This window comes from Cydia fagiglandana, chromosome 16 (assembly GCF_963556715.1).
Source record: "Cydia fagiglandana chromosome 16, ilCydFagi1.1, whole genome shotgun sequence".
Lineage (NCBI taxonomy): Eukaryota > Metazoa > Arthropoda > Insecta > Lepidoptera > Tortricidae > Cydia > Cydia fagiglandana.
The window spans coordinates 14,833,567-14,860,490 of NC_085947.1; the positions used below are offsets into that span (position 1 = coordinate 14,833,567).

Consider the following 26,924-nt stretch of genomic DNA (forward strand, 5'->3'; position numbering starts at 1 on the left):
TAACCGGTTCCTGTCCCTGTCTATAAGTCAACCTTTGGGCTGATAAGTTGTAGGCATACCTTGCAATAGATCGTGTAAAAACTGGTTGAGAACTCGTATATTATCTGTTTTTTATCATCTAATGACTTAAGTATAAGTATGGATAATATAAGTAAAAATAAACATCGTCATAATACTTATAATCCAACCTGAGGAAGGAAACGCGTCATTTCACTTATCAGCGGCGGTAATTCTTTTATTTATTATTCATAACCATCCTCAGATTACATGCAGATATTTAAAAAGACAACACCCAAGAACGAACCCTACTCCCATCTCGTTAGAGTTTAAAATCCAAGGAAAATAAATTGCAAATACTGACAAGATTTTAATTGCGGTATTGAAGGTGAATAGATTAGTCACTACTGTCACTAGTATCAGTTGTAAGCGGTGTCCTCACTTTGGGTGACGTGTCCGCTAAAATACGAGATTTCGTGACTGTCGACTGTTTTAAAAAAAGTGCATTTCTTTTGTCACTTTTGTTTTTGTGATATGGCGAAGGATAAAAAATGGCAGCTGCTGCTGGATTTGTTCGTGTTAGCGTGCGGTGAGTTTCTTTTACATATTTTATAATAGTTTAAAAACAACGGTTTGTTTAATTGGTTTGAACTAAAACCATACCTAATAATGAAGGTAACTAAAGTACTCAATTAGTTTGCATTAGTATCTTATTTAATTTGGTAAATTCCTACTTTCTATTTAGCATTTCATTTGTTTCGTGTAATTTTAGAACAAATTAAATTCAACCCAATTGAAAATACAACAAGATTCTAACTTCCTTGGCTATAATTTTGTATGGTGGGCGGCTCGAGTTAACTTACAAATACCTACTTAATGGTCCATCGAGATGAGATGCACGCCTGCATATGGGCGATTCATGTCACCATGTAGGTAGGTGAGCAGACCCCTTTATTTGGGGTGAAACATTGTATTGCGAATCTATCATTAATTTTGAAATTAATTATATTAATATTAAATGTTTTTGATTTGGGAGTAATCTATGTAAGGTTCGCAAAATTTTGAATTATAATTGTGCTCATATCATATGCAAATCAGTCTTGTCAGTATTTACGTACGTCAGTCTAAGGCGGCTAAGTATTATAACTAAGTAGGTAGGTACCTACCTACTATATGATCTATGATCCATGACCGTCTGAATAGGGTTTATGTATCATCATTCGGTTGCCCTTGTCCTATTCACTTGGGGTCGGCGCAGCATGCCTTTTCCTTCCATACTTACCTCTCTGTCGCCCGTCATCTCATCAAAAATAGTCTATATACCTACCTATAATCTAGTTGCAAAAATGTATGTAAGTACCTAGTGACATCTCTCATGAGATTAGGCTATTGGACACCAGACACCACAAGTGATAGAAACATATCAAACAAAATACGCAGCGTATTGTACTGCCGAAAGCAGGCTATACTTATTCGCCGATATGAATTGACTCTCTGATATACTAAAACTAGCATTAAGCTTCATATTATAAGATTTATAAGTAAAGCTCAGTTATCCTATCATTGTTAAAATCAATTCTTACGTTTCTCTGATAATAGATTCCGTAGTGCACAGTGCAGCCTTGAATAATGACGAATAATTATTTCATTCAACCGTGTAATGCGCTTGTAAAAACATTTCGTAAAAAAATGATTGAATCAAATTAGTTTTTGTCAAAGGAAAACGTAGGCGTACCAGCATCTTAAACAAACATTTGATAGATCATCGATCTCTTTCTATACACACGACATGAATGTCGTATGTAGTTCCTAACGGAAAAAGCAGTTTTTTTCGCATATACTATACCTACTATTGTCCCCTGGGACAGAATAAAAAAACATGAAATAGTTCATCCACCCATCCATCTACTATTCTATTTAAAATCAATCTTTTCTTTTCAGAAGTCTGTTATAAACAGTAAAAATTTAGGTAGTTAGCTAACCTACCTTATACCGGGTGTGGCCTGTAACATGAGCAAATAATTAAAACATAGATTGCACTCCTCAAACGGTGACACTTTTGTTCAACAACTTTTAAAAATTATGAAGTATTTAGACTCCCTATATTTCATACAAAATAAATATTATCTTCAATGGACGCCATCGCCACGCCATTTCATTGTGATTGACGTTGCTTGTCACGCCTTAAACATAACAAAATTCGTAATACATTGCGTCTTAGAATAAACTTTAAAGTGTAAGGTACTTGCGCCTAATAAGGCCCACTTTTAATTTAATTTTTTATTTTTTTCATTTTTGATATGAATTTGCAATTTCGTCTATGGTACTAACCAAACATGGGCGAGAAATTTAAACTCATTTACACTTATAAAAGTATGAAATTTTGAAAATGAGCAAGCTTTAAAACTGGGCCTTATTAGGCGCAAGTACCTTATTTAAAATCAAACCAAAAGTTATTTTTAAAAGTCGCTGAACAAATGTTGGTCAGTATGAGGAGTACAGCCTACAGTTTAAATTTTTGCTCATATTACAGGCCACACCCGGTATAATTTTAGTAGGTACCCATCCTATCTGCGTAATTCGTTATATAACGAACGTAATAAAGCATTATCTATTCATTTCCTAATATTCTATGATAACAACATCTATGATAATAGCTTATTAATCATTTATTTTATCTTTACTAACATGTATTGTATACCTAGATCATAGATTATGTTACCTACTAGCTCTGATTGTGGTAATAAAATACTTAGGTAATCGTTTTGGTTTCGTTACTCCGCTCTTCGGTCTATTATTTTCTCAAGTTAAAAACAATATCTGTGAGATCGAGCTTTCCTCGGAAAACATATAAAAACTCAAATTTGCGCGATTTCCCAGAGATAAGATATAGCTAGATCGATTTTTCACCCCCGAAAACCCCCATATAGCAAAGGCATTAGAGCCGTTTCCGAGATTCCCGAAATATAAATAAATAAATATACATACAACAATTGCTCGTTTAAAGGAATAAGATGATACGTAATTTACGTATTATTATACTTAATTTTAGGTATTAATTTTATTATATAAGTATTTCAGATTCATATTTAGTTGAGCAATAATTTTATTAATGACAGCTAATACAAATAAATTACCCATAAGAAGACTAAAACTTAAAATGAGATGATACGTAGGTATTTAATTTTAACAGCTTTAGTTTTACTCAGGTAAAAGTCACCAAAATAAAAAAAATAAAATATAATAAAACATAATGCGTCGTATGTGGAAATTAAAAGACTGGCACAAGAAAGAAATGATTGGCGATTGCTCCACCGACAAGCTTAAGTTATGATGATGATGATGAAAAGTTCTGACTTTTCTTTGCAACCGTGCAAACGCTAAAACTGGGAGAATAAAAACTAGATTTCGCAGTTAGGCGTAAATAAAGTGGGGGGGGGGGGGGGGTGACGTCTAACAGTTAGCGACGCGTCACCACCCGATTGAGCCGATATAGCCGCGTTTTATTAAATGTATTATTTGTATTAATTTAAGTAAATAAAAAGGTACTTTATAAAAAAGTCTACCAATTCAAAAAAATCCTGACTTTTTCGTGTTCCGTCCCCATTCCTGACAAAAGGCCAAAATTCCTGACATGTCAAGAAAATTCCTGTCATCTGGTAACCCTATACCCATGAATCTAGTATATAACTGGATCTGGCATGAAAGGTGGGAAGTGAACAGGATTGTCTTAATATATCTTTCAGAAGAAGTAGCAGCGAAAGAGCTTTTGTTTGTCCTTGTCACAGTCTTACATTTTATTTGTTCCCCACCGTAAATTTAGTACGGAGTATGGAGGGCAACAAATAAATTCGACCAATCATATTGTCGCATTGCGTATGTTTTGTCCCTCACGGAGGCACGCGTATACCACTTCTATAGGATCTTAATGCTACCTTCTATGACTTATTCCATTGTATTAATTGTAAAATTCAGATGCGATGTAGCTCACTGTACCTACTCGTAGCTATTATTGTTCATGAATAAATGAAATTAATTATTAAATATCAATAATTTGATTTTCAGTGGGCGTTCCATTACTAGCGTTGACGCAATGGGCCTACCCGTTCGAGCGTGGTTTCTTCGTCCATGATGACTCCTTACGGCTGCCGTTTATGCAGCAGAGCGTGACAGAAGCCGCCCTAAGTCTCGTCGGGTTCGCACTGAATATAGCTACAGTAAGTAATCACACCTGGTTCACACTCGTCCATGATGACTCCATACGGCTGCCGTTTATGCAGCAGAGCGTGACAGAAGCCGCCCTAGGCCTCGTCGGGTTCGCACTGAATATATCTACAGTAAGTAATCACACCTGGTTCACACTCGTCCATGATGACTCCATACGGCTGCCGTTTATGCAGCAGAGCGTGACAGAAGCCGCCCTAGGCCTCGTGGGGTGGTTCGCACTGAATATAGCTACAGTAAGTAATCACACCTGGTTCACACTCGTCCATGATGACTCCATACGGCTGCCGTTTATGCAGCAGAGCGTGACAGAAGCCGCCCTAGGCCTCGTCGGGTTCGCACTGAATATATCTACAGTAAGTAATCGCACCTGGTTCACCCACTTGTCCATGATGACTCCATACAGCTGCCGTTTATGCAGCAGAGCGTGACAGAAGCCGCCCTAGGTCTCGTCGGGTTCGCACTGAATATAGCTACAGTAAGTAATCGCACCTGGTTCACCCACTTGTCCATGAGGACTCCATACGGCTGCCGTTTATGCAGCAGAGCGTGACAGAAGCCGCCCTAGGTCTCGTCGGGCTCGCACTGAATATAGCTACAGTAAGTAATCGCACCTGGTTCACCCACTTGTCCATGAGGACTCCATACGGCTGCCGTTTATGCAGCAAAGCGTGACAGAAGCCGCCCTAGGTCTCGTCGGGTTCGCACTGAATATAGCTACAGTAAGTAATCGCACCTGGTTCACCCACTTGTCCATGAGGACTCCATACGGCTGCCGTTTATGCAGCAGAGCGTGACAGAAGCCGCCCTAGGTCTCGTCGGGCTCGCACTGAATATAGCTACAGTAAGTAATCGCACCTGGTTCACCCACTTGTCCATGAGGACTCCATACGGCTGCCGTTTATGCAGCAAAGCGTGACAGAAGCCGCCCTAGGTCTCGTCGGGTTCGCACTGAATATAGCTACAGTAAGTAATCGCACCTGGTTCACCCACTTGTCCATGAGGACTCCATACGGCTGCCGTTTATGCAGCAGAGCGTGACAGAAGCCGCCCTAGGTCTCGTCGGGTTCGCACTCAATATAGCTACAGTAAGTAATCGCATCTGGTTCACCCACTTGTCCATGAGGACTCCATACGGCTGCCGTTTATGCAGCAAAGCGTGACAGAAGCCGCCCTAGGTCTCGTCGGGTTCACACTGAATATAGCTACAGTAAGTAATCGCACCTGGTTCACCCACTTGTCCATGAGGACTCCATACGGCTGCCGTTTATGCAGCAGAGCGTGACAGAAGCCGCCCTAGGTCTCGTCGGGTTCGCACTCAATATAGCTACAGTAAGTAATCGCACCTGGTTCACCCACTTGTCCATGAGGACTCCATACGGCTGCCATTTATGCAGCAGAGCGTGACAGAAGCCGCCCTAGGTCTCGTGGGGTTCGCACTGAATATAGCTACAGTAAGTAATCACACCTGGTTCCACATTTGTCCATGATGACTCCATACGGCTGCCGTTTATGCAGCAGAGCGTGACAAAAGCCGCCCTAGGTCTCGTCGGGTTCGCACTGAATATAGCTACAGTAAGCGCGCCCCTCCCCGCTCACCGGCTCGACAGCTGTTTATATCTCTAAACATAATGACAGTTCCGTCACAATATATATTCAATGTCGCAAAATTCGTAAGGACTAACATTGGTCACTTCCCATTAAGGCCCGACAATCTGCGATGTTTGAGAGTCAGACAAAGGGGCATACTGGCTACAACCAAATGCAGACTAACCAAGTCCACCAAAACCAGCTATGTAATCGGTCCCAAAATCTACAATGCCATCCCAAATGAGATACAAAACGTAGAATAGTACATTATTGTCGAGGCTCGGAAGTAGCTACTTGCAGGCTGAGGATTCGTTTTAAACGGACGACCTTGGGAGTCCGTTTAATTGAATCCGAAGCCAGCAAGTACTTAGCCTTCCAGCCGAGTCATATATAGTGCTTTTCTCAAAAATGGTGCAAGAAATATAAATATCATAGAAATATTTTACAAAAGCAACGTTCTTACATATATATTTTGACAGAAAAAAGCCCTTGCCGCCTTTTTATTTTTTTTAATAAAAAAATAGAAGTGTATTTTTCTGCCAAAAATACGCCAACTTATTTGAGACATCCAAATAGTCGCGGTACTAATCATCTGTTTGGCTGTTTAATGGGCCTGTGCCTTCATTTGATATGGTCATTTCAACTTTTAAAAAGTTTGGAACTCGACAAATAATGGAATTTGTATGCAACATTGCAGTCCCAAAATCGAGACTGCAATGTTTTTAACTTTTTAATTTTTGACTGACCATAAACTACGCGCTTCGCGACCAATTTTTTAGACGGCAAAGTCGACTTTGCCGTCCATTTTTGAGAAAAATAATATATAACTCATTTTATAGGAAATTAAAGCAATGGTTAATTAATAATGCATTTTATGATATTCGCGAATTCTGTGACATTTAATTTGAATTTACAGACTTTAGTAAAAAAAAAAATTGTTATTTATTATTCTATTTAATCTGACATTGTATGATTTGAATGTTTTCCTTTTGCCCATTATCAATGATGGAAATGTAATTAATAATAAGTGCTAATCTTATCTTTAAAATGTTTTGACGTGTAATGTATCCGTGCATTTACGAAATAAATAAATATGAAAATATGAAATATGAAATATGAAAAATATAAGTAATCGCACCTGGTTCACCTACTTGTCCATGATGACTCCATACGGCTGCCGTTTATGCAGCAGAGCGTGACAGAAGCCGCCCTAGGTCTCGTGGGGTTCGCACTGAATATAGCTACAGTAAGTAATCGCACCTGGTTCACACTCGTCCATGATGACTCCTTACGGCTGCCGTTTATACAGCAAACCGTGACAGGTTCAGTAAGTAATCACACCTGCTACACCTGGTTCACCCACTTGTCCATGATGACTCCATACAGCTGCCGTTTATGCAGCAAACCGTGACAGAAACCGCCCTAGGCCTCGTCGGGTTCGCACTGAATACAGCTACCGTAAGCAATTATGTACTCATAATAGTAGTTTGTGTGACTTTTTTTTAATTTTATGTGACGCTACATAATGAAAGGCATTAAAATACAAATGTGGGTTTATGAAACGAGCTGAAAGCGAGTTCGCTATACGAGTATACCCTCCCCCTCCTTAAGTCGTTCCCTAACTGCTGAGGATCGTGGCTTCGACGGAAACGTTGCAATAGGCTTCTCCATTTATTGCGGTCTTCAGCTTGATGGAGAGCCTGTGACATCGGCATCTGCATACGAGTATACAGAGAAGCAATAAAATGAGACATGGCATGAACGTTAAAGCAACATACATCTATGTCTGGTACTACTTTAGTTGATAAAAATTGTATATTATATTCTTTATTTTGAATGTGGCTAAAACGGCTAAAACGTAGGTATTCAACGTAAGCAATCTTATCAATTTCCAAGTGTATGATGAGTTGATGACTAGATAGCGCCATTTTTTGGGATTGATTACTTTATTAAGTTTTATTAAAATACAATTAATAATTTAACTTCTAAACTCGTACCAATTCAAAGTCACGATTAGCGCGACTTGCAGCTCGTGACTTTAACCATCGTTAAATGTCAATCAATGTATTCAATACGACATGATACGACTCACGATCACGATAATCTAATATATATTATCTAACTGATATCATGTCCACGATATTATATAGGTTCATTAACTTTCCTTTGTTTCTCAACGATTGGAACCACGTTTAAAGGACTCACTTTTTTATTTTATCTATGTATCATGTATCATCAAAAGAATTTAAATTCCGCACCGCACCTTGTCACAGTAAAAATCAATATGAAAGTCGCTAGGAACCTCACACTATTGTTATTGTGATAAAGTACGAAATGATACTGAAAATTAAGCTAATTAATATTATCAGAACAATCATTAATACCCACTTAATAGCTATATTTTAATTTATTGTCGTCGGACAGGGCCAGATAGCCTGGAAAAGCTCCTTATTACTGGCCGCTTGGCAAGGAAGCATAGGGCTGGACGTATGGCCACGCGTTGGGCGGACAGAGTAACGTCAGAGACAAACGCCACATTGCAGGCTAGCATGCATTGGACCCAAGACAGAGCGGCCTGGAGAGCGCTAGTGAAATGTGTCCGCATTCACACATCCCTCAGCCATGAGGATACGACAAGGAAGAAGAATTTATTGTGACTTTAACATACATTGTAAATTCGTCTCTTTCCAGATATTGATAATCGAGTACCTACAAAACCGGAGGGAAAAGAACCCGAACCAGAAGTACCTCTTCGGTTTCACGGTACCAGCTTGGGTGTGGCAGAGTTACAGTACCATTAGAACGTTCGCATTTGGTGCCGTGTGCCAGCAGCTGCTTTCAAATCTGACCAAATATGTCGTCGGGAGGCTTAGGCCACATTTCATGGATGTAAGTAATACTTAATACACAATCTCCTCCTCCTTGGGTCATATTCCTCAATATTGAGGGTCGTGACCTCCCTTTTGAATAACTTTCTCTCTTACGATCTTTCTCCATCTGTTTCTGTCCTTGGCGGTGTGGAGAGCCATGTGAACTGTGGCTGTGGAGTCAAGAGCGGTGCAGATCTGGTCAGACCAACGTATTGGACTGCGTCCACGTCCAGGCCTTTTCCCATCCACTTTGCCGGTCACAAAAAGGTTTTCAAAGTTGGCACCGTCATTCCTTGCTATATTAGTATACACAATAGTAGAATTAAAATATAGGAGCAATATTAGGTATTTTATCTATCAACCCAAAAACAAGCTCAAAAGCAAGAAGTAGCTCTTCGGTTTCACGGTACCAGCGTGGGCGCGACAGATAGACAGTAGGTATTATAAGGACGTTCACGTCACAGTATAATAAAGAGTACTATACTGTATGCATTATTATTTGCGTTATTTGACACATTGTGACTGACGTATATAGAGATAACTAACCCAAATCGATTGTCACAGCAAGCGATTACGATTGGATGGCACGTAGACTAAGGTATCGAATTGTCACGTATAATGAATTTTTATTTGAGATTTAAATAAAGCTAGAATGATATGGTTTTCCCGCAAGGTAAATGCATTTAATACACCGACCGAGTAGGTCGCACCCATCGTCAAAATCTAAACTAACTGGGGATCTATTTTAAAGTTTATTTATGTTATTTCTGTGTCAAATTTGCTGTCTGTTGGGTGACGATAAATATATCCATATTTACAGTTAATTATCCACCTTTTCCTTACTTTTATTAAAAGAAAAATGAAAAATTCATATCGATTTACTTAGACAACTACCGATTCATAAAGGTGGTGTCCGGCCAACCCTAAAATTAAAAAAAAAAGACGTAGAACGTAAACGTTCGCAGTGCAATTGTTTTCCTTTGTGACTTCGATGTGCAAGACATTTTACGTTGTATTGCTGTTGTGAGTGACAGATGTCAAATAACGCAAATAATAATGCATACAGTATAACGTACAGTATGGACACTCCCTGCCTCCCGTTGAAAGTGCCGCCCACCCGCTCTCGGTTACCTCACAGTTACCGGCTGGCAAGGACGCGACGACGCCGTGCGCAGAGCGGAGGCCACGTAAAATATTCAAATATTAAACAAATATTTACAAAACCTATCAGATCACACTGAAACCAGTACAATACCTATATGAACAAAAAATCATGTTTACAACTTACGTAATATGTTGGTGGCCTGAATTTCCTTACAAAATTTTCGTTACTTTGTTTATACTGATTCAAAATAGGAAACTATTGTATAAATTGAGCTTAGATACCCACCTTACAACATAATACGATTCTTATTTCTTCCTAATTCGCGCAATGAGTTTTGAGTAATTGAGGTCATCGAACTTGACAACAAACTGGCGAGAACCCTCACACGTCTTATCTCACTCACACAAGCATGGTACGCGTTTACCTACACGAGCTTACCTACGCACACAGTCTGTGCGTAGGAACGCGTTTGTTTCATACATTTTATCGCCAGTGTCCGGGGTGTGTTCACGTTTAGCGCCGGGTTCCAACTCCAACAGTTATTGGTCAATCTGACCAAATATGTCGTCAGGAGACTAAGTTTTTATACAATAACCGCGGCTGAATGCCAATCCCACAAATCCTAGCCTTTAGCCTAAAAACTACGTGTCTTTAGGCTGGCTGCAACGCGTAACGCATGTTTGATAATTAGCAGCGTTAACAGTTATTATAAAATGTAGGACCAATGTGGACCTTTAAGACCTTAATCATCACTTCTTAGAAATGTCTTATATTGCTCCGTTTTTATGTATGTTTGTACCTACTCCACTAACTGATTGTGTCTACATATGAAGGGACCTACAATCTACAAAATGAACTTATAAATTAGAAGTTATTCTGTATTTCCTGAGGAAATTTTCCTCTCTCTCTTACCGTATTCGTGCCAAGTCCTAGGTGACTTAATGATAAAAATACTATGACTGTACAATAAGATAAATGACATGTTTTTGCAGCATTTAGGATTAAAATGTTCGCTGAAAACTATGAAACAAGATGCCGTCATAACACTGACGGAAACAAAGACAATTACGTTTTCAATGTTAAGATAAAATGATAACAGTTATCTATTCGCTCATCTATTGCATTGTTTCCCTTACTATTTATTGAATGTTTACGCATGAATTATTTATAGATACATCATTGCAATTTACAACTAATGATACCGGCATTTAAATAAGATTTCCAAAGTTTTGTGTTTATGTCGGTATTTGTTAGGTTTTTGCAACATTTGACGACCAGTTACTGGGTAATAAACTACCCAACTAGCAAAAAAGTCTCAGATTGCGCACTTTATAAGAGTAGTGAGCTTATAGCGCTCTTATTTTTGTTTTGAACTTGTCATCGCTCTTATATTAGTCTTAGACAAGCTAATACGCACTTTAGTAAGTTTAGTCTTATTACCTAGTCTTATATATGTATATTAGAGCATTTTATAATACCATTATAAGCCTCTCGCTCTTACAATAACATTTACTAAGTCTCATTGAACTTGAGAGTACCTGGTCTTATATCCACATTCTCTAAGTTCATTTGATCTTATAATAGACTTTCTAAATGCTATTATAAGAATGTAAGACTAATATCAACATGGCATAATACTATTATGAGCCTCTCGCTCTTACAATAACATTTACTAAGTCTCATTGAACTTGAGAGTACTTGGTCTTATATCCACATTCTCTAAGTTCATTTGATCTTATATTAGACTTTCTAAATGCTATTATAAGAATGTAAGGCTAATATCAACATAGCATAATACTATTATAAGCCTCTTGCTCTTACAACAACATTTACGAAGTCTCATTGAACTTGAGAGTACGTGGTCTTATATCCACATTCTCTAAGTTCATTTGAACTTATATTAGACTTTATAAATGCTATTATAAGAATGTAAGACTAATATCAACATAGCATAATACTATTATAAGCCTCTTGCTCTTACAACAACATTTACGAAGTCTCATTGAACTTGAGAGTACCTGGTCTTATATCCACATTCTCTAAGTTCATTTGAACTTATATTAGACTTTATAAATGCTATTATAAGAATGTAAGACTAATATCAACATAGCATAATACTATTATAAGCCTCTTGCTCTTACAACAACATTTACGAAGTCTCATTGAACTTGAGAGTACCTGGTCTTATATCCACATTCTCTTAGTTCATTTGATCTTATATTAGACTTTCTAAATGCTATTATAAGAATGTAAGACTAATATCAACATAGCATAATACTATTATAAGCCTCTTGCTCTTACAACAACATTTACGAAGTCTCATTGAACTTGAGAGTACCTGGTCTTATATCCTCATTCTCTTAGTTCATTTGATTTTATATTAGATTTCTAAATGCTATTGTAAGAATGTAAGACTAATATTAACATAGCATAAGAACACTGTAAGTACGTACTTTTCTGATCTTACTAAAGCTATAATAAGATCAACAGCAGCACTTTAGTAAGATATTAGAGTGATATAAGATCAAGACACTTATATCACAATAGAGAAGATCAATATCAGATGGTTTGATCTTAAATCGTTTTTGGGAACACTATTGTTAGTATAAGTAATTCAACATGGCCACATCATTTGTATTCAGAATGCTTAAAATACTCTAATAGTGCGCTTGAAAAATGCACCTACATCAATGGCTGACTATCAATACAAAATAAAGAAATAAAATAATTATAAAAATATTCAAATACCATATTTGAGTAGGCGCATAAAGTTTGAAGTGTAAAACAGGGTCTACTTTACAATAAATAATATTTTCCCATGTGAATACTTACCCTGAAACATAAACAGACGATGATAAACAGCACGTTATTATATTTAAACATAATTCATAAAAAGTATGATAAACACTTACACTAATATGTTTTTGTCACGTTGCAGTTAATTTCACCCGTATATTTATACTTCACAAATAGAATGTTTCAAACCAAAATAAGCTTATTTAGGCTTACAAGATTCTAACGTTCGAACAATATAAGCCTATGTAGGCTTACAAGATACTTACGTTCGACCAATATAAGCCTATGTAGTATGTAGGCTTACAAGATACTTACGTTCGACCAATATAAGCCTATGTAGTATGTAGGCTTACAAGATACTTACGTTCGACCAATATAAGCCTATGTAGGCTTACAAGATACTTACGTAAAAGCGATATTAGCCTAAAGCAGCTTAATATAGTTTTGAAAAAGATTACTGTGAATGCAAACAACATTCAATTAGACTGATATTAGAACGATATTAAAATAAATACGCTTATGCTTTGTGCCCAAACCCGGGCTTATACGATGATATAAAATCAATATAAGAGCGACAAAATTGTAGTCTAGAGACTGTTGTTAGCGTGATTTTGCTAGTTGGGTAATAACTATCCAAGTACGAGTAAGTATGTGCAAACTACAAAGTTTCTGTTTGGGAAAACAAATTGATCAGAGTGCGTGCTGTTAGTTGTTACAAAAATGTAAACGTCTTAACTATTAAAGTAATTTTCACCTCAGCAGCTCGAACAAGGGTACTTTGCTTCTTAAAAACAGTGAGCAAAATGCGATTTTGCTCACTGAGTCATTTTGTCTCACTCAGTGAGCAAAATCGCATTTTGCTCACTGAGTGAGACAGAATGAGTGAGCAAAATCGCATTTTGCTCACTGAGTGAGACAAAATGTCATTCAAGTGACCTTTATAGTCAAATGTCATTTCAACATGCGGGGTCTAATACAAGTCCGATATAATTGGGTTCTATTATCTCTGTCCCTCTAGGTATGTTCTCACTGCTTAGGGTGAAAAATCTTGTGTACTACACGAGATCAAAGTTATTTACATCTCGTGCGCTTTTGAATCCCTTACTACGCTCAAGATTCCAAATTAGATTCACTCGCTACGCTCGTGAATCTATTATAGAATCTTTCGCTTGCACGGGTCTCAAAATAAGCACTCGAAGAAATATCAAACTTTGATCTCTTGTTGTACAAATAACTATTGTCATCGGTCAACTGTGAAACAATAAATGTGTTTCAAAAACAGGTCGTAGGTATTATATTTACAAGACGGCCTGACAACTACCTATTAAAAACGTGACAAAAATCGGAATATTTGGTGTGAACTCGTCATTGGAGCTATTTTTCGTCAATCATCTGAAAAACGGTCGAGAACGTCACTTAATGGTTGCGTTGCCTACAAGTTCTACTAATCCGTTAACAGCAGTATGCAGCAGTATGGCAGTGGCAGTAGGTAGGTGTGATATGGACTTCTTGGGCAACTTCAGTGTTCAGTGTAGCACCGATTATCTATCCAGCGCATTGGGTTCCCCCCTTTTAGTCATTTGCCAAACTTTTCCTGTGACTACCTATCATTTTGTGGTATTAATGTGTATCTCCATTTTACAATTTCAGGTATGTCGTCCTGAATACAACGAGACGTTGCCAGCGAACGCCTTGGGCTACATCCAGGTGTACACTTGCGCCACCCAGACTGATCCCGCCTACCAATCTTACCTCAAAGACATGCGGCTGTCCTTCTTCAGCGCTCACTCCAGCTTCGCCATGTATGCGGCGGTGTTTTTCATTGTGAGTTCTTTTTTCTGCAGCATTTTGGTTTAGGGGGAGAGGTGCTTGAACCCAATGAAGGTGGGGACTTTACGGGCTTGAGACCCTTAGCCCCCCTTAAATCCGCTACTGCTTTAAACCATTCTGAATCCGACTAATGACAACCGCACGATATGTAATGCCACACACTTACTTGCTAAACTGTTTTTACAGTTTGCAAATTGATAACCTGGTAGACGAAGTCCTGTGAAATAGTTTTAACATCCGACAAATCTGTTTCTTTTAGCCTGAGAACGACTACCTACAAACCTAACTCAACTTTTAGCATGAACTTAAAAGGAAAGGGGACGGCCGTTTCTCCTTACAAACGTGATTCCCATTTTCCTCTCTGATGACAATCTATGAAAAGGCGTTTCGACAGGCCCTCTTCGTCTTAAACGATTCCAATTATTATAATAAATATGATATATTGTTGTCGTGGTTTCCAGGTTTACATTCAGTTTAAAGGCAGATGGCGCGGATCTAAGCTGCTTCGCCACGCTATCCAATTCTTCGCGTTGATGGGAGCCTGGTACGTGGGGATGACGCGCGTGGTAGAAAACTTCCACCACTGGAGCGACGTTGCTGTGGGTTTTATCAATGGCGCCATCTTTGGATTTTTGGTGGTGAGTTACTTCAATCCTTTGAAGGTCAAAAACTCTTACATAATTGTGAACTTAAAGGCACATAGTGAGGCTCCTCCGTCAGACTGTTCAATTATTTAAATAAAAAGGTGGAAGCCTGGTACGTGTGATTTTTGCGTATTTGAAGGTTGCTATTTGAGATACTGTCATTCACACTTTGGACGCCAAGAATCCTGGCGTCGTGTCGCGAGGCTCGAAGTTGCCACGCTGTTCAAACAGCAAAAACATAATTAACGTGGAATAAATGTAAAATAGATGAAGATTAGAAAGAACGCGAACCCCTCAATCAGAAAATTATCTATTTTTTCCCTCTCACACAGAGATGGACATGACTTTCTTCGAATTTAAATTTTCGGCAGTTTGGGCTACATACCTATATTTCGAAAATTTTATTGACATGGTGGTATTTATCTATTATTTATTTTCAGGTAATCTACATCCTAAAGCCAACGAAACGCCTGCCCATAACCTGGCAGGACGCGCCGGCGAGCACGCTCCCAGTCGCGCGGTGACGCCCGCGGCGCCAGCGGTTCAGACTTCTGGTCGTACTGCAGTTCATACTGATGACGATACTTAATAAATGATTGTGTGTTAGTCCGTCATAGTCCGTCGTCGTGTGGTATTAGGGAGATGAATGTTGATGGACGGAGAGCGGATCCAAAAAACGATGGATGGATTGTATGAAAGAGGATATGAGAAAGATAGGAGTGAGTGCTGAGGTGACGAAAGACAGAGGAGAATGGAAGAGAAAAATATGTTGTGCCGACCCCACATAACGTGGGATAAGCGCAGGGAAAAGAAGAAGAGTGTGGTAGTCAATTTGTGATAATCTGGGGGTGTATTCGAGAACGGACATTTGACGTATCAGGAGGATATCCAGTTGATGCGGATAAATCATGACTTGTGGAATCGCGTACAATCACCACCTGTCAGTGAACTCTATCCACACTAGAGGTGGGGGTGTTGTACTGAAATAGTTTTTGGGACAGGTTTTTCTTAATGGACGACGTTTTGTTTGTCGAGTATTTAAAAGCACGGACTCTATTTTTCGAAATATAACAAATATGAAGTTGCCAACACCTCGTACCTCCATTCTTATTTTTACTTTATGTAAAATATTTTTTTGTTAACAGACAGTCGTCTGGGTGTCTGTTGGATCAAAAAATAATGGAAATAATTTTTACATTGTTAATATGTCATTTGATTAATGGCCTTGACTCAAAACGTCACGATACGTCAGATCCCTACTAATGAAAAGTCGATATTTGCATAAATAACCCTTATTTGTAAGTCGCTTAAGTACGGTAAACACGTAAATTGCCTTTTTGGGGTGGTACACGTAAAATTGGTATTTTCATAGAAACGTACTTTTGGTACGCATTTTGCCAACGTGTCCCAGCTCTAGTTAGGATCACAATGTATCGCAAGTTGTTACATTTGACAACTTGTGATCGTAACTGTCAATGAAACTAGACTTTTTTGTCGATGGGTATGGCTGCCATATTTGGATTTATGACATTCAAAAGGGGATCCTACGGCATAGAGTAAACTGCATGCTCATTTTTCTACAATACTTTGATTCTTCTACTGGACGCAAGATGGAGTTAGCAGTCAAATTTCGATCTTGGCGTTATAAAAATAAACCGCAAGAACATGACATGCAGTTGCGTGGGTGTAGATCTATCATTAAACGAACATGTGACAATTGTCTATGATTAAAAACATAATTGACAAATAACATAGAGCAATACATATACTTCAAAATGGCAAAAAGAAAACAGATTTATTATAAACATACTTACAAATCATATAGGTAAAAAGGCCCGGCTATTAAAAATGAACTTGTTGTAATGTAACTATCTTAACCAATTACTTTTCTGTGAAGTAAAATATCATGAGGAAGATGGAGTAGCCACAATAAGGTACTATATATTTTTCCCCTCTGGGTTAGATGGCAGGGAGAGATAGTGAAGAATGCGGCAAAATAAGAAGTTATTGTGATGACTACTAGACTACTAAGACTACTTTTCTTTTATAAAATTTTAAGTTGTCACTACAGCAAGCTAAAAGCCCTAAGCCATGAGCCAGGGTATGTTAGGTGCATGATTAGGGGCTAATGGGCTCTGGAAAACCGGTCAGTTCCTTTGATTAATAAATTCAGGTAAAATTCGTAAGAACTATACTGTGCCATTCTCTATACATTGGACGCTATGCCTAATTAGTTGTTATTAATGTTGAATTTTCAATGGCATATAAGACACCGGTCGTATACCGACTTAGAAATTTGGATTTTATCAGTTTGAATGAATAGCAAACTGGAGAGTTTTAGATTAATTTAAAACTTATTATTTTAGGTATTTTGTGAGGAAAGGTCTTTCACAGACATTGACAGAAAATCGGGAAAACCCGGCCAGATGCGTCAGACCACGCAAAATGGAGGATTCCATGCCTACTTCTTCCATAATTATGTCATTAAAATACCGTTTCTTCGCAGCACCACACTTCAGTCCTTTTATTAGAAAAGTAATATGTTTAGGTACCTATATGTAAGTAATTTTGTTCTGTGAAACTTATTTTGTGTTACGAGACTTACGAGTTACTTTAACCTACTCGTATTTTGCCACCTTAGTAGCCTCGAATTGGTTGTTATTTGTGGCTTTCCGTAAAATAAGGGTACGTCTTTATGCTTCAAATGCAATATGGACATTTCATCTGAAATTCGAATAGAAATTGGAAATTCCAGAAGCCACATTTTTACAAGCTTTTATGTAGTTTCACTTTCACTTGCCCCGTTGTCTGTTTGTAACAATTAAATCTAAAGACCCACTTCCCGGGTGTTCAATTAAGCTGAAAATTTGCATACATAAGTAATCAAGTTTTCACAGATGTTTCGAATAAATATAGTTTTTTCAAAGGTTGTCTCCTTTTAATCATAGACAGAGATTCAGACAATCATTCAATCTTTGTCTTATACTTTACACTAGTACTAGCACCCAAAAGAAAAGGACGACTATAGTTTTCCCGGTTATTACTGACTGACAAATTGTTAACATTGATGGATCAAGGCGGTTTGTTTACAGCCTGCTGCGAAACCCGAAATTTCTTTATCTGCCACTCTATCGCTCGGATATAGGATAGTGGTAGGTAGTTAACGAAATTTGGAATTTCGTGGTTCACGGTAGGCCCTTTGTTTGTGGTAATTTTTCCGAAAAGACGAATAGAAGTACGCACGATAAACGCCAAAAAGTTGGTATTTAAATATTTATCATATTAATTTAAATCGTCGTCCGTGGTTCTTGCTTGTGTGAGTTATAAGAGATAAGAGATCTTTATTTGCATACCATAGTACAGATGTTATAACATGGACCCTGGAAAGGGTGTAGCAAAATTGGTGGTTAACAATTTAGTTCATGTAGTTATATAGTTAACAATACTTTTGGTTATTATTACTACTGACTTATACTTAGGTTCGATATTATAATACTTATACATTAATAGATGGTCAAGCAAACACTTGTCAGTTAAAAAAGGCGCGAAATTCAAATTTTCTATGAGACGATATCCCTTCGCGCCTACGTTTTTCAAATTTGCCGCCTTTTTCTACTGACAAAATCTGCTTGACCAACTATAAATGTCACTGTGCCTTCACCTGCGGACTCAACCTTCACGTTATAATTTTTTTTAATATTTACGTTGTCATAGTAACGGAAATAATAAACACGTCAATCGAAGTGAAGAAATTTATATCCAATAAAAAAATGCAAAATCATATTATCGCATAGAAATGATTTACCGATTATACAAGTTACATTTAAAAAAAAGATGATTATCTTGGAAAGGATACACAGGTGAACAAAGTTAAAGTTAAATAGTTAATTCAGGGCTTGTCTGGCACACGCATGCTGCACCTACCACGACAACAGCCCGGAATATCAACAAACTAGTGCTCAATGCATTCTACAAATTTATATTTCAGCTTTTCAGGTTTTGGCATTATTTTCTTCCATCAATCTCACGTTCTTCAGTGTTCATGTGTACAGATTTGTTCAGTTTCAGCACAGATTATAGTTACTTTATGGTTTCAGGAACGCGTGAAAAACGAAAGTTTAAAAGAGAATAAATTTCCGATGGCTGTGGGAATGTATAACAACATTTTAAAGTATCGATGTAAGATAATCATCTATAAACTGTTTTCGGCCATAGCGAATACGTTTACCACTAAGAATGTCTCAAAGTAAAAAAAAGAAGTAAGTAAATATTAACTATTAAGCTCATAAGTACACTAAGGTAGAATTGTCTAACATTTACAAAAAATAAACTATATACATACTTACTTACTTACTTTCTTCTTGGGAATAATAATTTTTGATCAATAATAGGTAGTTGAAATTTACCAAGCACTGTAAGTTTAGGGTTCCGTAGCTATAATTGCAAAAACGGAACCCTTAAAGTTTCGTCATGCTTGTCCGTCTATCTGTCCATATGCCACAGCAATCTTACTCAAAAACTATATTATAATGAAATGTGGAAAGTAGGTATTTTTAATTTTGTAAACCACTACTTACTCGTAGGTTAGAATTTCAACCGGTTGGCGGTGGTGAACCGATTTGGATTTTTTTTTTGAAAGTATAGGTATATGTAGTTTCAAGTTGGTCCCGTTTTTATCAAATCCCATTCTGATGAAGGGTCTATCCGAACTCCTCGAATCTTATAAGTAGGCATACATATAGCGATTTTTGTGTTTTCATCAATAAAGTAAGTATTTACGTTCAGAAAAAGTGACATTTAGTGAAGTGGATCTGCTCATAGGAGGTTTGTTTTTAGGGTTCCATACCTCAAAAGGAAAAAAAACAGAGCCCTTGTAGGATCACTCGTGCGTCTGTCTGTCTGTCCGTCTGTCACAGCCTATTTTCTCTGAAACTACTGGACCAATTAAGTTGAAATTTGGTATATATATGTAAATTAGTAGTAGATTTTTTTATAATTTTAAAATACATTTATTCGAAGTTATTTAAGAAAATAGCCTAAAAGTTACTTATCTCCGAAACTACTAAGTCTAAAATTTTGAAATACAAAAAATACACAAAATAGTTCTTCACTTGTAGATGACAGGAAAACCTATTAGAAATGTGCAGTCAAGCGTGAGTCGGACTTATGTACGGAACCCTAGAAACGCGAGTCCGACTCGCACTTGGCCGGTTTTTTTAAATTACGTGTAGGTATGTTAGTAAGTAGATTTTTTGGTACTAGAAATAATATTAGTATATATATAGGTATACATACTTACCTTAATAGTTTTTCTTTCACTTATGTAAGTAATATGTAAAAGGGACCGAAATATGTAATAAGAGGTGTAAAGTAAATACGAGTACTTACAAGTTATTTTTTTAGGTCCCGTACCTCAAAAGGAAAAAACGGGACCCTTTAAGGATCAATTCGTTATCCGTCCGTCTATCCGTCTGTCCGTCTGTCTGTCCATCCTTCCGTCCGTCTGTCTGTCAAGTCAAGGCCCTTTATCTCGGGAACGGGTGTAGGTATCGAGTTGAAGAGGAATAAAGTTAATACGATTATTACTTACTATAAAGTACTTGTATGTCTAAAGAATTTAAAGAACGCTATGATAAGCAGAAAGTAATTCTTTAGGTTTCCGTACTTCATAAGGAGAAAACAGGACACTTTTAGGATCACTTTATTGTCCGTCTGTCCGTCCGTCCGTCCGTCTGTCCGTCTATCCGTCTGTGCATCCGTCCGTCTGTCCATCTTTCTACCTATCTCTGTGAATGATCATTCCATAACGCTACGTCTTACGTAGGCGAACAACGCGCGAACGCGGCGCGGCGCGGCGCGGCGAAAGCGGCCGCCGCCGCGCCGCGCCGCGCCGCGCCGCCTGACATTCGCGTGCAAATCGCGCCGCACCGCGTTCGCAACGAGATCGCTTACGTAGGACACTTCTATGGGCATCAAAGGATTGATTTCGCCGCGCCGCGCCGCGCCGCGTTCGCGCGTTGTTCGCCTACGTAAGACGTAGCGTAAGAATTTATTCCTAACTCGTCTAATCTTACAGACATAATACATTTAAATTTGTTGTTGAATCATATGATGATCAAGCATTCAGATTAAATAAAATGAGTGATATTTAATGGAGTGGAACTGCTGATGAAGACCAGCTGGAACACCCTAACGACGCGTATTTCACGTTTGGCAATATGTCTTCTTCGTTATGTTTAATCTGCGAGTTATTTTTAAGCATCATTTTAGTCGAGACCTATTTCTGGTGATGGGTTCCAGAAAGAATAGACGAAACTTTTCAAATCTTTTATATATAGGTACTTATAGTATATTTTTACATTTGCATTTAAACAGTGCTATTTGGTGAATGGAACTTTTTCATGAAGACCAGAAAGTAACTTCTCCATGACAAGTATTTAATAGGTGTTTCGGCTTAGGCTTTTAATTATTTATTATTTATACCCTCCCGGGCGGAAGAGAGGGAGGAAGAGAACTGACCAAATTCCACACGGGCAAAGCCTTGACCACAGCGAGTATAGAATCACTCCACCTTATAAAACCAAGTCCCGCTGTTTGTGTGTATGTATGTTCGCGATAGACCCAAAAACTACAGATCGGATTTTCATGCGGTTTTCATCTATCAACAGAGTGATTCTTGAGGAAGATTTAGGTGTATAATCTGTTAAGGTTTTGTGTAACCCGTGCGAAGCCGGGGCGGGTCGCGGGGTTGGTACTAACCAATATGGCGTAGTGGTATCGTCTTGGGTCGTCCTATTCTAGTTCTTAAATTAGTCCTATTCTGCTTTCGTCACGCATTCTACATTGAAAGCCACCGACGATTGTGACGAATGTAGAATGGGTGACGAAAGCAGAATAGGACTAATTTAAGAACTTGACGAAAAACGAATGGGACAACCCAAGACGATACCGGCGTAGTTGGTGTTCATTATACGTAGGTTTAGGAATTTGTCGCGTTTTTCAAATTTAATTTCCAAAATATCGATCCTAGAAGAAAAATTGTGAGGACCAAACTTGTAGAGAATCAAATTTCCTACAATTTTTGTTCTCACGGTTTTACTGTAAAATCAAAAATGCCCGAGTTATTCAAGAAAAACCGTTTTTCGAATATACACAGAAACCTGATTCAGTCTACTTTTTAACCTACTTCCAAATCCCAAAGGAGGAGGCCAGGAGGTTATCAATTCGGTTGTATGTTTTTTTTTATTTTTTTTATTTTTTATGTTTGTTACTCCATATCTCCGTCATTACTGGACCGATTTCGAAAATTATTTTTTTGATTGTATGTATATGCATACAGATTGGTCCCGTTTTTGTCAAAATCCAGTTCTGATGATGGAATCCATGAGGAATCGATGGAACTCCTCAAATCTTAAAGGCATACATATAGTGATTTTTGTGTTTTTATCAACAAATCAAGCATATATATTCAAAAACGTGATATTTGATGAAGTGGAACTGCTGATGATGATCAGAACGGAACTCTTCAACGACGCATAGTTCACCTTTGGCGATTTGTCCTCTTCGTTATGTTTGCTAAGCAAGTTTAGTTTTTAAGCCACATTTCTGTCAAGCTCGAGTACTGATGATGGGATCCATAAGGAATCGAGGGAACTCCTCAAATTTTAAAGGCATACATATAGAATTTTCTGTATTTTCATCATAAAATCAAGCCTTTACATTAAAAACTGTCGCATTTGATGAAGTAGAACTGCTGATGATGATCAGAACAGAACTCTTCAACGACGCATAGTACACGTTTGGTGTCGGACCCGGACTCGGACCCGGACCCGGACTCGAACCGGGACTCGGACCCGGACTCGGACTCAGAGACCCGGACCTTGACCCGGATGATTACCTACCATAAAATGTAGGTATAAAGTATGATGATGCCAAACCCCTCCCGCTCAAACCCCCGTACACCGCACCGCATGCGCCGTTAAGTGGGTTAGGTTAGGTTTGAACTGCGATCCTTACAGAACCGAACAAACGTGGGTTAGGTTTGGTTAGAACCGCGAGCCTTACAGAAACGAAATGCTACTAGAAAAGTGGGTTTGATTAGGTTCGAACTGCGATCCTCACAGAACCGAACTGCTATCAGAGAAGTGGGTTAGGTTAGGCTAGAACTACGACCCTTACGGAAACGAAATGCTACTAGAAAGTACTGGTTTTATCTCCTTTTCTACATAGTGCACCATCTACCATAATCTTTCACCGGGCCCCATAGAAGTCGGTTTTTTTTTCTTAAAAATTATTGAATTTATACTCCCTTGACCCCCCCGAGGGACCTACAAAAAAAATCCAAGAACTGATTATTCACAGGTCAAAATCTATCATGACTGAACTAAGATACCTACAAAGCAGGTGTTATTGGCCCGTCTTTATACACCTGTATCCTGTATATAGTTATATACATACAACCTACGGAACATTTTATTTAATTAGATGGGTGATGGGAGGCATGTTTGACCTTACAAATGACTGTGCCCAAACATTTCCGAAACATATCGAACGTTTTAGTTGCAGTTTTTAGTAGTGTAAAATAATTGGTATATTTATCGTACCTCGTGTTATAAATGTAAATATAATATATTATTTTTTAGGTTCAATGTACTGGCATTGGTTTCACCAAGAACCATGAGCGAGAAGCGATTAGAGCTAGAAAACTGGAAACGAGTTGGGGCGTCCGGCTGCGACCGAAGCGAGTTTTTGAATGCGAGTTTGACGTTTTAAACACCGTATTTAAGGTTAATAAGGTCTACAAGCTTCGAGAAGGAGGTCAACCGCCGAATCCAACTCGGTTGGGCAGCGTTCGGGAAACTACGTAATGTCTTTTCGTCCGACATACCTCAGTGCCTCAAGACGAAAGTCTTTAATCAATGTGTGTTACCAGTGATGACTTACGGCTCCGAAACGTGGTCTTTCACTATCGGCCTCATCTCAAAATTCAAAGTCGCTCAACGAGCTATGGAGAGGGCTATGCTCGGAGTTTCTCTGCGTGATCGAATCAAAAATGAGGAGATCCGTAGACGAACTAAAGTCACCGACATAGCCCACCGGATTAGCAAGCTGAAGTGGCAATGGGCAGGCCACATTGCGCGCAGAGAAGATGGCCGATGGGGTCGAAAAGTGCTCGAGTGGAGACCACGGACTAGCAAACGCAGCGTAAGACGTCCACCCACAAGATGGACGGACGACCTTGTTAAGGCCGCCGGAAGACGCTGGATGCTTCCAACCGGTACGAGTGGAGGTCCAAGGGGGAGGCCTATGTTCAGCAGTGGACGTCTTATGGCTGAGATGATGATGATGATGATGAAGGTCTACAAGCAAATATCAGCCTTCGTGAATTAAGTATTGTAACCTTAGTCACAGAATAGAAGTACAGTGGAACCTCGATAGCACGGATCTCAAGGGAAACGCCAAAACTTCGTGTTAACGAGGTTTTATCTTATAGAGTGCATCGACTTAGAGAGGTTCTTGTAGGTTTTTGTTAGTCTTAAAAACACATTAAAATTCGTGTTAGGCAGGTGATTATACATAGAAACGTAAAAATACAGTTTCTTTTTTTTTGAGTTACAGAGGTTCGTTAGTAATATCGATATAGATGTGGTATAAAACAATACGACTATTTTTTCTAGTTGCATGGTCTCTCCGACCGCCAAGCGAACATCGCTTAGCGAGTACCTACCGCTAAGCGACTTTATCGTTGACAGCTTTTATCGCTGCGAGTAAAGAGTGCAAAGAGAGTCCTCGCCGGCAATGTGAACAGCCAGCGATCAACTATTAATATAGGTACCTATCTATTGTCTTTTACCGACACGGAATCTCTATCTTATCGCTTACACGCCCTTGGTGCTTGAACTAGTGCATATCCATACTTAATAATATAAAGGCGAAAGTGTGACTGTCTGTTTGTCTGTCTTGTCTGTTACGCTTCACTCTTAAGCCACTGAACCGATTTATTTGAAATAGGTATGGTATAGAGATTGTCTGAGTCCCGAAGAAGGACATAGGATAGTTTTTATTCCAGAAATCATCCCTTAAAGGGGTGGAACTTTGTATGGGGACTTAACACAAACTGGACAGCAAACTTTGTCAATAGGAACTGTCCCGCCCGCGCGGTGTAGCACCGGCGCTGGTGCACGATTTAGTTGGGTACCGTAGAGTTTCGTATCTTTGCCTGCGATACCTATTTTCGCCTAGTTTGACATAAGTTGCCATTAACAAAATGTTTCTAATGTAAGCCTTACATAAAACTGCTAAATACAAAGTATTTTTTACGGGTGTCAATATTCTTCAAACATTCTGCGGCTAACTTCACACAGTTGACCTTTAGTGAGGTTTTTTCGCGACGCCGACCACACGTTTTTATAAACCTGTGTTTTAACTTCAGTTTTAAACGGTGATACGGACCGTAATGTTAAACTTTTTACATGATTATATCCTATAACTATCTCTTTTTCATATGAAACTATTATTTAATGGTTAGCTCACGTTTAGAAGTCACAATTGGATAAAACGTTGGAGAGGGTACTTTGCGTCCATCTTGTTGCCAAATTTCGCCTACCCCTAGGGTTGACAAATTTTTTGTACCACATTCATTGGTGAATGACATTATTTGTTTCCAAATTTAAATATTTTCTTATGTTTAGTTATTTTAGTTTACGCTATATGCAAATGTTTATTTCTACTCTTACCGATATTGAGTAGGTACCAAATAGGTATTTTTATGTCTCACTTTGTGTAAATAAGGTTGATTTGATGTCAATTACGATAATAACAACAATTTTGCAACAATTAAACAATTTTGTTAAAAATAATTATTTTTTTAACTTATAAACCATTACTCCCCTTTATTTGACATGTTGGTTAATTTTGGCAGCCCTAGCTTCATTATAGAAAATGTATGAAAACGACTTCAGACTGTTACCCAACTTCGCCTACTACCCCGTTTTTTAAATATATGCCTAGTCTGGTATAGTTAAGGTTCATAGTATATTAGCGTATTCCAAGGAGATGCGACTTAACATGTCTAAGTCACAGAAAAGTAAGTATTAGCGGCAAGGCATGCCATAGGCGAAGATTGGGAAAAATACCCACACATCGCCTATTGCCTTTGGGGCCATTTATTACCAACTTAACCAATAAAATTCAAAGTTTTAGTGGTGTATACTGATAGTTAGGAATACTAAAAAACCTTTTTTCGCCTTAAATTTTGCTTTCAAATTTGAGAGATATTTTGAGAAAAGTGTCAAAACCCAGGCGAAGATACGCAACTCTACGGTACATAGAGATAGTTTGAGTCCCGGAGAATTACAAAGGGTAGTTTTCATTCAAGAAATCACCCTTTAACTGATTGAATAAAATAATAGCTACCTATCTAAATTAATAATTCCACGCTGAAGAAGTCGCGGGGAAAAGCTAGTATATATATATATAACAGAGATGAGCCACTGAAAATATTATTAATACACAATTATGTAGACACCTAACCTATTTTATATTAAGTAAGGATATATTATTATCACTGCCAAAATAAGGTTAAAGGTGCCGCCCTGTAGTAGTAGTTTTTTTCTTTCATATATATACTATGGACATTCCTCGATGGCACCAAGTTGCAACCAGAAAGCGATGATCACACGGCAAATCAAATCCTGAAGACTATAGCATTAGCAGCCACGTCAAAGGAAGATATATATACCTACCTATTCAAAAAATGTTTATTGATCCTATTTGAAAGCAATCCTACAATCATGATCATACACGCTATATTTGTTAAGATTGTTGTTATTTAATTACCCTGTGATTAATAATTTAATTTAATTTATT

General features: G+C 38.2%; 1 protein-coding gene and 1 long non-coding RNA gene across 3 annotated transcripts in view; one reads left to right on the forward strand and one right to left on the reverse strand.

Moving 5' to 3' along the window:
• Window positions 1-26,924, reverse strand: part of LOC134672125 (uncharacterized) — a 715,951-nt gene that overhangs the window by 665,725 nt on the left and 23,302 nt on the right. The window lies entirely within an intron of this gene.
• LOC134672022 (putative phosphatidate phosphatase) lies at window positions 433-15,626 on the forward strand. 2 transcript variants are annotated; one of them, XM_063529922.1, is made up of 6 exons: window positions 433-586; window positions 4,063-4,214; window positions 8,503-8,700; window positions 14,233-14,406; window positions 14,874-15,050; window positions 15,497-15,626. In XM_063529922.1, the coding sequence occupies exons 1-6, from the start codon at window positions 532-534 to the stop codon at window positions 15,578-15,580; spliced, it is 840 nt and encodes a 279-aa protein (XP_063385992.1). In that variant the 5' UTR covers window positions 433-531; the 3' UTR covers window positions 15,581-15,626. The 2 variants fall into 2 exon arrangements, with proteins under 2 accessions (XP_063385992.1, XP_063385991.1); XM_063529921.1 differs by lacking the exons at window positions 433-586; window positions 4,063-4,214 and adding an exon at window positions 5,119-5,187.

Excerpts from the sequence above, each read along its gene's own strand:
- LOC134672022 (XM_063529922.1), top strand. The coding sequence starts at position 532 with ATGGCGAAGGATAAAAAATGGCAGCTGCTGCTGGATTTGTTCGTGTTA. Across the intron at positions 4,215-8,502 it reads TCGCACTGAATATAGCTACA|ATATTGATAATCGAGTACCT; the intron begins GTAAGTAATCAC and ends GTCTCTTTCCAG. Across the intron at positions 14,407-14,873 it reads ATGCGGCGGTGTTTTTCATT|GTTTACATTCAGTTTAAAGG; the intron begins GTGAGTTCTTTT and ends CGTGGTTTCCAG.